At 44.8% G+C, this 13,519-nt stretch overlaps 1 protein-coding gene across 4 annotated transcripts in view; it reads left to right on the top strand.

The window, feature by feature from the left end:
- Positions 1-13,519, top strand: part of LOC110530231 (glypican-5) — a 218,286-nt gene that overhangs the window by 55,554 nt on the left and 149,213 nt on the right. For all 4 annotated transcript variants that reach the window (XM_036985798.2, XM_036985799.2, XM_036985801.2 and 1 more), the window contains exon 3: positions 2,541-3,244. In XM_036985798.2, coding sequence (XP_036841693.2) covers positions 2,541-3,244 — 704 coding nt within the window. The remainder of the gene's footprint in view (positions 1-2,540; positions 3,245-13,519) is intronic.

Here is a 13,519-nt window from a genome sequence, read left to right on the forward strand (position 1 = left end):
ATCAAGACCTTGATTAGCTGAAGGGTATCACTACCAGAACAAAAGCTTGCACATCATTGCTTGGTGACCTAACATGTTCCTATTTTCCTGGGTCGGCCTGCCTCCCTGTCTATCTAGCCCTGCTTTGAGCTGTTTGACTGAGGGTCTGTGTCGTGGCTGGTCCCTGCCTCCTGAAGACTACAGCTCTGTAGCGCCGTAACCCAACCCTGCTGGCACGTAGTGGGGCTGAGTGCCCTGTGGTTTTCATCCCGCTGGCCAGGCCAAGCAGCCTGTAACATACTGGCACTGCCGCTGCTGCTCAACTCAACAGGGCTGGGGAGTGGAGGCTTTGAGCTGGTTACAGAGAGTTTCTCTCTCGGCTTTTTCTCTCGATCCCTTCCTCCGTTTCATCAATCTTTTTCCTTGTCGTTCTCTCTCCGTCCCTCTGTTGAATTATTCTCTCTTTTTCCCTCTCTCTCTAGCTGTCTTGTGATTTAGACCTCTCTCTCATTCTCTCGCTCTGCTTCTCTTTCTTCCTCTACCCTTTTCATCCCCTCTCTGCCCCCCCCCCCCCCCCCCCCCACTCTCACATTCTTTCTCTCCCCCCCTCTCTATCCCAACGATGTATTGTTTGACTATTATCCCCGGCCCCCTCACCTTTGACTTTGAACTTTATTAGTCTTCCTGATCGGGCACAGTGACAGACGCAGCCCTGCCTGTCTGTCAGTCACATTCACACGACCTCAACTGTCTATCTGGTCACCTCACTGTGGCTGTTAAACCAGAGACAGAATATGACTCATTGGACGCTCGATGTTCGTCACACACACACCCACGTGCACGGATATACACACAAAAGCATGTGCATGTACACACACACACACACACACACACACACGCACACACACAGCCATGCAGACAGTCACATATGCATGCGCACACACACACACACCAAACGCCAACACCTGATTGTGTGTGTTCGTGCTTGTATGTATATGTGAGTGTTTGCTTGTGCACAGAGCTGCTGTGGTGATTATGCATTGCGGTGGAACATTAGAAATTTAGCCTTGTGGTTTTCTAGGGCCGTAGAGTGGAGAGTCCCTGGTGGGATGTCCCTGTCCCTATCAGCACAGCACACTGGTATTAGGTTATGCAGCTGTTGACTGGGAGAGATGACTGTTGTTCGGTTTCACTCCCTGTGTGTGTGTGTGTGTGTGTGTGTGTGTGTGTGTGTGTGTGTGTGTGTGTGGGTGTGGGTGGGTGGGTGGGTGGGTGGGTGGGTACTGGCTTGGCAGGAAAGTGTCTGATTGCGCACACACAAACATGCAAGCACATACAAACATTAACAAGATATTGAGTACTGTACTGTAGACGTGTACTGTAGACTGGACTGTTTGTGTGTTTCTGCTACAACAAATCTACTTCAAAGTGTGTTTAGTATCTTTATGTCATATTTTGCGAGTGTGTGTGTCTGTGTGTTTACATGTGTTGGGTTGGCACTGCGTCTCCCGTCTCAGTTTCTCTACAGTTGCTCTTTCATCTGCTGGCATGCAATAGAGATGACATCAGAACACAGAGAGAGAGACACAGAGAGAGAGAGAGAGAGAGCGAGAGAGAGAGAGGGGGAGAGAGAGAGAGCGAGAGAGAGAGAGCGAGAGAGAGCGAGAGCGCGAGAGAGAGAGAGAGAGAGAGAGAGAGAGAGAGAGAGAGACAGACAGACAGACAGACAGACAGACAGACAGACAGACAGACAGACAGACAGACAGAGACTATAAGATAAACTTACAGTGCGTTTGAATATATAGTACCTTCGGAATGTATTCAGACCCCTTGACTTTTTCCCCATTTTGTTACGTTTGTTAAATATGGGTTAAATATATAAAAAATCCTCAGCAATTTACACACAATTCCCCATAATGACAAAGTGAAAACAGGCTTTTCAAAATGTTTGCTAATTTATAGAAAATATAAAACAGAAATACCTTATTTATACCCTTTGCTATGAGACTCGAAATTGAGCTCAGGTGCATCCTGTTTCCATTGATCATCTTCAAGATGTTTCTACAACTTGTTTGCTTCAGAGACCTGAAAATAGCTGTGCAGTGACGCTCCCCATCCAACCTGACAGAGCTTGAAAAGATCTGCAGAGAGGAATGGGAGAAACTTCCCAAATACAGGTGTGCCAAGCTTGTGGCATCATACCAAGAAGACTTGAGGCTGTAATCGATGCCAAAGGTGCTTCAACAAAGTACTGAGTAAAGGGTCTGAATACTTTAAAAAATATGTATACATTTGCAAAAAAATCGAAAAAACACTTTTTGTTTTGTCATTATGGGGTGTGTAGATTGATGAAGGAAAAAAACAATTAAATACATTTTAGAATAATGAATGTAACAAAATGTGGAAAAATTCAAGGGGTCTGAATACTTTCTGAATGCGCTATACACTACACTGCCTAAATACTCTGTTTTGTCATTATTTTATGAACGTAATTGTAACCAGGCCCTGATGTCTTCTCCCCCCCTTTCTCCCTCCCCTTCTTCCCCCTCCCCTCCCTCCAGACACCTTCCAGTATCTGCTCTCCTTCTCCCAGGGCCACCTATCCTCCCTGCTAGAGGACACATACTCGCCCCTCTCCCGGGAGGCCCTCCCCCATGTCAACGCCCTGTTCTCCTCCCTCTCCCTCTACATCCGCGGACACAACCTCTCCCTCGAAGCTGCCGTGGCCCGTTTCCACGACAACCTCTTCCCGCTCGTCTACGGGCGCCTGGTCAACCCGGGCGTGGGCGTCCAGGGTGGTTTGTCCGGTGAGCGGGGCGAGTGTCTCCGCGCCACACGGCAGGACGTCAACCCATTCGGCCCTCACCCCGAAATGCTCGCTCAGGAATTGGGGCGCACTCTGGGCGCCGGGCGAGCCTTATCCCTGGCCCTCGCCGAGGGCACCGAAGTCATGAACGCCACCGAACACGTTTCCTTCACCAAAGAGTGTTTACGGGGCTTGACCAAGATGCAGTACTGTTCGCACTGCCGTGGGCTGACGCTGATCAAGCCGTGCGTGGGCTACTGTCTGAACGTGATGCGCGGGTGCTTGGCGAGCGTGGCCGAGCTGGACGGGCCGTGGCGGCGGTATGTGGCGGCTCTGGAGGAGCTGACCAATGCTGTGGCCGGACAACACAGCCTGGAACTGGCCCTGCTTGGAGTCAGGGGGCACGTGAATGAGGCCATACTACACGCTCAGCTCCATGGGCCCACGCTGACCGCTACGGTGAGTAGAAGCACACACCCCCTGTGGTTTTACGTGAATGAGGCTAGGTGGGATGGAAGCGAAGCCCTTCCGTTTCTCTCGAGGTCACACAAGATAAACTTCAGTATTCAACGTTTGTCCAGGTCCCAAGGATCGCGGGTTCAATCCCGGTGCTAGGCACTCGTTTTCATTTGTTCTGTTTGAACTTTATCCCAAACCTTAACCCTTATCCTTAAACAGTTGGAATTATTGCCTAAACGTAACTGTCGGGTTTTAATGCTTAACAGTCAAGTTTTCTTCCGTTTTAACAACCTTGACCCTTACCTACTTTCACTTAACCCATAGACGTTTATCCCATCCATGGACAAACGTTGCATAATGAAGTGAGTCCGGGAGATCTTGTTGCTATAACACCATTCATATGTCCAGTCTGTCTCTGGCTGCACCCTCAGGAGCAGAACCACCAGACGACCAGACTGGCTTTCTATGGTCTGAATACCACACTGCTCCAACAACCTTTACTGGGAACTTTTACTGTCTGACTACTGGCTTTACTGGGTCTCATATGGAGTTACATTTAGTTATACACTGAACTCTCTGTCTCTCTCTGTCTCTCTCTCTCTCTCTCTCGCTCCCTTCCTCTTTCTCTTCGCCTCACTGAGTTTCTATGGAGGGTGTTAGCCAACAGCTATAGTCTGTTGTGATGTGGTGTATTGGGAGTCTGGGGTTGCAGTAGGGAGAGACTGTGATTCAGACGGAGCATATGATCCTGTCTGGCTCTGACATGAACTACAGATATCTTGACTGAACTAGCGGAGAGGAAGGAAACTGGCGGAGAGAAAGAGCTGAGGTCCTTGAACTGGACATGCTGGGTTGCCTCTGTCTAAATTGCCCCCAGAGAGAGTGAAGTGGGTGAGTTGCCAGGTTTAGAGGCAGGGTCCGTCCAAGTATGCAGACCCAGAACCCGGGGTCTGGCTGCCTGCTTGGTATTCATGAGGCAACACATGCATGCACTCACACAAACACACAGCCCAGCTAAGGGACAAATTGTTTCTGGCAAAGTGGCATGCCCCAATGGGGACAATGACTTTGGGTCCACGGCTCTATACACACACACAAGATACACACGCATGCTCTATATGCACATGTACACACACACACATACACACACAGTGGACACACAGACACAATCACTCACTCCTCTCACACACACTATGTTCCTACGTACAGTGGGGACCCAGGGCGTGTGGAACTGTAAGGGTAGCACAGAGCTCTGGCCTGTATAAAGGACTGTCCCATGTCTTTATAGAACACAACTATAAAGACCCAAACCACACGACTACCTTTTAAACCCCACCCTCCCCTCCCCCCTCCCACTCTTCAATATCACCCCCATCTCTCTATCCCTTCTTCTAAACATTCCTCTGTTCACCTCTATTCATTTTGCAGTGAAAAGCAAAACAATTACAAAGTTGTGTACAAGGGATTCTGGAACATTCACTCTTGTTTTTCTTATCCCTCACATATGTTTCTTGATTAATTCGTACTGTAGACTGGACTGTAGACTGTACTGTAAATGTGTGCTGTAGATGTGTGCTGTAGACTGTACTGTAGACTATACAGTAGACTGGAATGTAGACGTGTACTGTAGACGTGTACTGTAGACTGTACTGTGGACTGTACTGTAGATTGGACTGTAGACTGGACTGTAGACTGGACTGTAGACATGTACTGTAGACTGTACTATAGACTATACTGTAGACGTGTATTGTAGACTGGACTGTAGACGTGTACTGTAGACTGAACTGTAGACTGGACTGTAGACGTGTACTGTAGACTGTACTATAGACTATACCTTAGACTGTACTGTAGACGTGTACTGTAGACTATACTGTAGACTATACTGTAGACTGTACTGTAGACTATACTGTAGACTATTGCAGACGTGTACTGTAGACTGGACTGTAGACTGGACTGTAGACTGGACTGTAGACTATACTGTAGACTGTACTGTAGACTGTACTGTAGACTGTACTGTCGACTGTACTATAGACTATACTGTAGATGTGTACTGTAGACTGTACTGTAGACTATACTGTCAAATGTACTGTAGACTGTACTGTAGACTGTACTGTAGACTATACTGTCGACTGTACTGTAGACTGTACTGTAGACTATACTGTAGATGTGTACCGTAGACGTGTACTGTATACTGTAGACTGTACTGTAGACTATACTGTAGAATGTGCTGTAAACATGTACTGTAGACTACTGTAGACTGTACTGTCGACTGTACTGTAGACTGTACTGTAGACTGTACTGTAGACTGTACTGTCGACTGTACTATAGACTATACTGTAGATGTGTACTGTAGACTGTACTGTAGACTATACTGTCGAATGTACTGTAGACTGTACTGTAGACTGTACTGTAGACTATACTGTCGACTGTACTGTAGACTGTACTGTAGACTATACTGTAGATGTGTACCGTAGACGTGTACTGTATACTGTAGACTGTACTGTAGACTATACTGTAGAATGTGCTGTAAACATGTACTGTAGACTACTGTAGACTGTACTGTCGACTGTACTGTAGACTGTACTGTAGACTATACTGTCGACTGTACTGTAGACTGTACTGTAGACTATACTGTAGAATGTGCTGTAAACATGTACTGTAGACCACTGTAGACTGTACTGTCGACTGTACTGTAGACTATACTGTAGATGTGTACTGTAGACTGTACTGTAGACTATACTGTTGAATGTACTGTAGACTCTACTGTAGACTGTACTGTAGACTATACTGTCGACTGTACTGTAGACTGTACTGTAGACTATACTGTAGAATGTACTGTAGACTGTACTGTCGAATGTGCTGTAAACGTGTACTGTAGACTACTGTAGACATGTACAGTAAATGTGTACTGTAGACTGTACTGTAGACTGTACTGTAGACTGTACTGTAGACTGTACTGTAGACTATACTGTCGACTGTACTGTAGACTGTACTGTAGACTATACTGTAGAATGTGCTGTAAATGTGTACTGTAGACTACTGTAGACATGTACAGTAAATGTGTACTGTAGACTGTACTGTCGACGTACCAGTAGCTATGTCTCTGGGATTTCTGCCGACTTGTGTGTTATGTAGAGTTGTTATTAAATTAATTATTGTGATGCTGTGGTTTTACACTGGGAAGTTATCCCAAACTGTTTAGTACCGTAGTTGACTCACACACCACGGGCTCTCTCTCTCTCTCTCTCTTGCTCTTTCTCTCTCTAATCTCTCTCTTCTCTCTCCTCCCTCTCTCTCTCTCTCTGTCTTTCAGCTTTCTCTTCTCCCTCTGTTCTCTCTTCTCTCTCTGCACTTGCTCTCTCTCTCTCTATCTCTCTATCTCTCTGCTCTCTCACTCTCCCCTTTCTCTCTGCTCTCTCTCTCTCTCCCGCCCCCCTCTCTCTAATCTCTCTCTTCTCTCTCTGCTCTCTCTTCTCTCTCTCCCCTCTGACAATTCAATTCAATTCAATTTGCTTTATTGGCATGACGATGACGAAGCAATGTACCCATTGCCAAAGCTTACTTTGGATATTTACAATATGAAAATAATAAGAATCAAATTTGTCAACGGGACAACAGTAACAACAATAACCAAGGGTCAAAATAACCATACATTGAACAACAACAATAAGCATACAGTAGAGGACATGTGCAGGTTGATTGGTCTGTCAGACACTGTCCCTCAACTTATGGCAGGCAGCAATGTAGTGTGCTGCCAACCCACAGCCCTCTTATCAGAGAGGTCTTTGAAACCTTGAATAAGGGTTTCAAATTTGGGGAAATGACACTCTCTATAATTGTTTTATATTTTTTACATTTTGTCAGGGAATGCAGCTCTGTCTCAGGTTCTGCTGTTGTGCAGTGGTTGTACAGCCTTTCCTCTGCAGGGAGACAGGTTTTCCTGTGTCCACCCTTCCCCCCCTCTCTCTCTCTCTCTCTCTCTCTAATCTCACTCTTCTCTCTCTCTCTCTCTCTCTCTCTCTAATCTCACTCTTCTCTCTCTCTCTCTAATCTCACTCTTCTCTCTCTCTCTAATCTCACTCTTCTCTCTCTCTCTAATCTCACTCTTCTCTCTCTCTCTCTCTCTCTCTAATCTCGCTCTTCTCTCTCTCTCTCTCTCTCTCTCTCTCTCTCTCTCTCTCTTCTCTCTCTCTCTAATCTCAATCTTCTCTCTCTCTCTCTCTCTCTCTAATCTCGCTCTTCTCTCTCTCTCTCTCTCTCTCTCTCTAATCTCCCTCTCTCTCTCTCTCTCTCTAATCTCGCTATTCTCTCTCTCTCTCTCTCTCTCTCTCTCTCTCTCTCTCTCTCTCTCTGTCTAATCTCGCTCTTCTCTCTCTCTCTCTCTCTCTCTCTCTCTCTTCCCTCTCTCTCTAATCTCTCTCTGCTCTCTCTCTCTCTCTCTCTCTCTCTCTCTCTAATCTCGCTCTTCTCTCTCTCCCTCTCTCTCTCTCTCTCTCTAATCTCACTCTTCTCTCTCTCTCTCTCTCTCTCTCTCTGTCTAATCTCGCTCTCTCTCTCTCTCTCTGTCTCTCTCTTCCCTCTCTCTAATCTCTCTCTGCTCTCTTCTCTCTCTCTCTCTCTCTCTCTCTCTCTCTCTCTTCCCTCTCTCTCTAATCTCTCTCTGCTCTCCTCTCTCTCTTTTCCCTCTCTCCTCTCTCTGCTCTCTCTCCACTGTCTCTCTCTGCTCTCTCCTCTCTCTGATCTCTCCCCTCTCTTCTCTCTCTCCCCTCTCTGTTCTCGGGATACATTTTTTACACATTCCCTCTCTTATTGAGACTGGGGAGATGAGGAAGTGACCTTTCTGGTCCCCACAAGGATAGTAAAACTGCCACCCTCCCATCCACTCAATTTATATATTCTCCAAAATATGACAGACAGGCATCCTGGTCCTCCCCCCATCCACCCACACAGCCCCACACTTATTTTAGACTATAAAGATGACCCCCTAGCATAGTGAATAGAATCCCTCTCCTAGTCCCACTGGCCATAGTTTCCATTATCTTCAGTCCCAGCAGTATGCTGTTAGCATTCCACCATAAGACAGTAATGACAAGACAGGCTAAAACCATGGGGGGAGAAGGTAGACAACCACATTACACTGGCTGGCTTCATCCACACCACAGTTATTGATCTTTCTTATGTGTGTGTGTGTGTGTGCCTGTGTGTGGAGGGGTGTGTGTGTTTGTGGGGGGGGGGGGGGGGGGGGGGGGGGGGGGCTGTCATATTTTGGAGTACATTTAAATTGCCTCTAGACTGTGGTTTCTCCCTCTAGTGGTTGAGATGAGGATTTGGGAGGGTAAGATGTTTCTAGATCTGTCTGACCTTAGAGAGCCTATTTATGTCTCTATTTGGTTTGGTCAGGGTGTGATTTGGGTGGGCATTCTATGTTTTGTATTTCTTTGCGTTTGGCCGAGTGTGGTTCCCAATCAGAGGCAGCTGTCTATCGTTGTCTCCGATTGGGAATCATACTTAGGCAGCCTTTTTTCCCACCTATGTTGTGGGATCTTGTTCTTGTATTGTTGCTGTTGAGCCCTACAAGGCTGTACGTTTCGTCGGTTTTCTCGTTCTTGTTTTTCCTGGTTTTCATTAAAGAATATGAGTAACCTACCTCACGCTCGAACGACGGACATTACACTTAACGACAACTCGACCTGTTTTTCACCTTGGCAGGGAGCCGATCCCCGTCAACGATTGCCTGCTAACTCAGCAAGACTGATCTTCATTAGCTGATGATGTTGCTCTCTGACACACGGAACATTCCTCTCCTTCATTCAGCCCTCTTCCTTCCCCCCCACTCCTCTCTGTCTCTCTTTCCAGGTCTTCATATAATGTGCTGATAGCAGCATTACCACTGAGCAACACAAGCATTCTTCTCACACACACGCACACATGCACGCACGCACACTCACACACACACACACACACACCATGGAAACACAGTGTAATTGTCAACCATCATGGCTCCACTATTACTTTATAGTCCAAGTATCCATGACTGGGATTCCAGGGATTTCACAATTCGTCTATAATTTTCACAAATGGCATAATTTCTCAAATGCTGTTTTTAATGTCAGAGAGGCACTATGATACGGCTATAGACATCAAGGTGAAAGCGGCCCTAAAAGGATTGGACTCTGTACTCAGTTGAAATAGCAGACAACAGCCACTGGGAGAGTAGATGCCAACCTGTCCTAACCCCAAGTCACATCCTTGTCATTACATGACCCTTTCCCTTCATATCCCTCTATCTCCTCTCCAGCGCCCTGTGGCTTCACCTGGTGCCCACTAGACTGGCATGCCAACATACAATCCCCACCGTCCTCAAAAAGGAGCCAACTGAACAACCGTTAGTGTGCTTCTGGCATTGTTTTAATGTTGATAGGCCTATTGCTTTAGTATTGTTTTAATGTTGATAGGCCTATTGCTTTAGTATTGTTTTAATGTTGATAGGCCTATTGCTTTAGTATTGTTTTAATGTTGATAGGCCTATTGCTTTAGTATTGTTTTAATGTTGATAGGCCTATTGCTTTAGTATTGCAGTTAATTTATGGGAATTTGAGTGCAGTGGGTGCATCCACTGTGACTCAAATATGATTGGTGGTCTTTGGCGACTGTTCACTTCCTCTTTCTGGTTGTGTGTGAGCCTCAGATACAGGATCACACACAGCGGCATGATGGACTCAATTGAAAATAAACAACAAAAAAAATCATTCATCATTTTGAAAATCATATGTGAATAATTGAATGATTACAGGATTACAGCGGAGAAAAACAGTGTCCCTTCAAGTTGTGACAAAGTTGGAGCTAGAGACTAAGACAGTCCACTGTAGTATATGAGGGGCTGGATTTGTCTTAGTCTCTCATCCTGTTTAATTAGCCCTGACATCACTTGGTATGCAATAAGAAGAGAGACAGGGATAGATACAGAATGGGAGCGAGAGGAGGAAGTGGAGAGGGAGACATGGACAGATGTAGAAAGTGAGAGACAGTGACAGAGAGGAGGAAGAAGAGCGGGAGAGAAGTCACGAGTGTTGGTTGTGGCAAGAGAGATGGGGAAAGCGGGTAAAGATGGAACAGAAAGCTGTCTCCTAGGAGAAGTGTGGGGAGACATCCAGGCCACAGGCCCGAATGGAGGAAACCCCAAGGGGTCATTTGGGGTTGCGGGCTGTACTCTACATGTACCATTCTTAGTCCATCATGGCCTCTTTCTTTCCAGTAAATCACATTTGGGAGCATATCAGACATTATTTTCTCTTTCTCTTCCATACCATACACTTCAGTCTGATGATATACAGTGCCTTGAGATGTTGTGTCACTGGCCTACACACAATAACCCATCAAGTCAAAGTGGAATTATGTAAAAAAAAAAAAATGCCGTACATCAGTATATGTTGTAGAAGACTCAAGGGTGTGGGGTTTCCACCAAGTTCAATAACCGAACACGCACAAGGAGCACAATTACAATGCAAATGAGGAATTTTATTAGGGATATTTGCAACGGGTAATTGTACAGATCATTCTCCCGCTTCTTACACTCTTTGTGCAACCCGCTTCCTCTTCTATCCCCAAGCACTCGATGGCTTAATGATCCAGCAAGCCGCTTGCCTCGTTGTGGCAGGAAGTCCATACAAGGCTCGGGGGTGGAGCCAGCGGGCTGCAAGATATCTTCCTTCAATCACCACTCCCCTCACCTCTCTCTGCCATCTGCCACAATATTAAGGAAACGTTTAAAGCTCAAATGTTTTGAGTCAATAAGTATAGTGTACACGGTGGACGTGTCATAATACCCATAAAACCTAGCGGTCAAACACAGGGAAAGGGTTCCAATGGTTTTTCCACCATTCAGTTTTCCCATAGGGGATTTTAGAAACACTTTAAATAAGAGCTGTGTTTTGTGTAGACTTACCCTGGCGTGACGTTTTCATATCCATGTAAATATTTCTAGGACAAGGTGACTTTTATCAATATATTTAGCTCCATTTACTCTCAGATATATATAAAAAAAATGCTAATTAGCATCAAAGTAGACTACAAATCCCTGCAAGCCCCTGCATGTCATCTTTAGCTGACACCTTTGATAACAGGTATTGTGTACATTTGATATATACAGATTCAACCACAAAGAACAGGGAGGTTTTCCAATACCTCTCAAAGAAGGGCACCTATTGGTTAAAAAAAAAGCAGACATTGAATATCCCTTTGAGAGGGGTGAAGTCATTAATTACACGTTGGATGGTACATCAATACCCCAATTACTACAAAGATACAGGCATCCTTCCTAACTCAGGCATCCTTCCTAACTCAGGCATCCTTCCTAACTCATTTGCCGGAGAGGGAAAAAAACGCTCAGGGATTTCACCATGAAGCCAACGGGGACTTTAAAACAGTTACAGAGTTGAATGGCTGTGAGAGGAGATAACTGAGGATGGATCAATAACATTGTAGTTAATTCATAATACTAACCTAAATGAGTAAAAAGAATGAAGCCTGTACAGAATATAAAATATAAAATATAAAAATGTGGCAAAGAAAATAACTTTATGTCCTGAATACAAAGCATTATGTTTGGGGCAAATCCAACACAACACATCACTGAGTACCACTCTTCATATTTTCAAGCATGGTGGAGGCTGCATCATGTTATGGGTATGCTTGTCATCGGCATGGAGTGGGGAATTTAGGATAAAAAGAAACGGAATGGAGCTAAGCACAGGCAAAATCCTAGAGGAAAACCTTGTTCAGTCTGCTTTCCAGAAGACACTGGGAGCCAAATTCACCTTTCAGCAGGACAATAACCTAAATACAAGGCCAAATTTACGCTGGAGGTGTTTACAAAGAAGACATTGAATGTGGTCTAGTTAAAATAGCTGTCTAGCAATGATCAACAACTAACTTGACAGAGCTTGAAGAATTGTAATAATGCGCCAATATTGTACAATCCAGGCATGCAAAGCTCTTAGAGACTTAGCCAGAAATATTCACAACTTTTATTGCTGCCAAAGGTGATTCTAACATGTATTGACTCAGGGATGTCAATCAATGTGCAACAATTTCTATAGACATGTTTTCACTTTGTCATTATGGGTTATTGTATGTAGATGAGTGGGAGAAAATACAGTATATTTAATACATTTTGAATTCAGGCTGTAGCACAACAAAATGTAGAATAAGTCAAGGGGTATGATGACTACATCAATGGCCTGTAAGAGGGAATGGCATGGGAATGGCAATCATACATCTTCCACCTGTATTGTAATAGCGTATTATATTTTACAGTATTGTACGTATGCATGGAAGTGGTCCTGTACATGGCTCAGTTCATAAGAGCATGGTGTTAGCAACAACGGAGTTGTGGGTTTGATTACCACTGCGGTCACATACCAAAAAGTGGGGACTGTTGGCACTATGGATAAAGTTGTCTGCTATGTAAAATGGCATATATTTTGGTATTACAATACTGTATTGGCCAATGCAATGTTAGTAACGGAGTGTAAAAACACCCCAGCAACTTCATTTTGTATGTTTACTGCATAGGGATATATTTCTTTCTGGTTTTGGACTTTCTGGAATATCGTATTTGAATTGTATTGATATTGTATTATTGTATTACTGCACTGGAGGAGCTAGAAACACAAGAGGTTCACGTTCTGTGACATCTGTGTACGTGACCAATAAACATGGATTTGTTACATACAGTACATTTCTGTTCTTGTCAATATCAGATTTTTTTTTTAAACGTACTGTGAAGTGAAATCAGTTAACCTAGTGGCTAGAGCGTTGGGCCAGTAACCGAAAGGTTGCGAGATCAAATCCCCGAGCTGTCAAGGTAAAATTCTGTCGTTCTCCCCCATAACAAGGCAGTTAACCCACTATTCCTAGGCTGTCACACACACGTGTCTTGGGGGCTCTTTCTCTCTTTTCTTTCTGGAGACGGTAGGAGTTATGTGAGATGAGTACTTTCATGTGGTACATTTACTGGCACAGAAAGGCTTGGTTTTCATTTGAGTTTACGTCCAGTTCCTTTCAGCAGCATTTGATGTATGTACAGTGCCTTGCGAAAGTATTCGGCCCCCTTGAACTTTGCGACCTTTTGCCACATTTCAGGCTTCAAACATAAAGATATAAAACTGTATTTTTTTGTGAAGAATCAACAACAAGTGGGACACAATCATGAAGTGGAACGACATTTATTGGATATTTCAAACTTTTTTAACAAATCAAAAACTGAAAAATTGG

Source organism: Oncorhynchus mykiss, chromosome 8, assembly GCF_057628025.1.
Source record: "Oncorhynchus mykiss isolate SJ-2025 chromosome 8, ASM5762802v1, whole genome shotgun sequence".
NCBI classification, from domain to species: domain Eukaryota; kingdom Metazoa; phylum Chordata; class Actinopteri; order Salmoniformes; family Salmonidae; genus Oncorhynchus; species Oncorhynchus mykiss.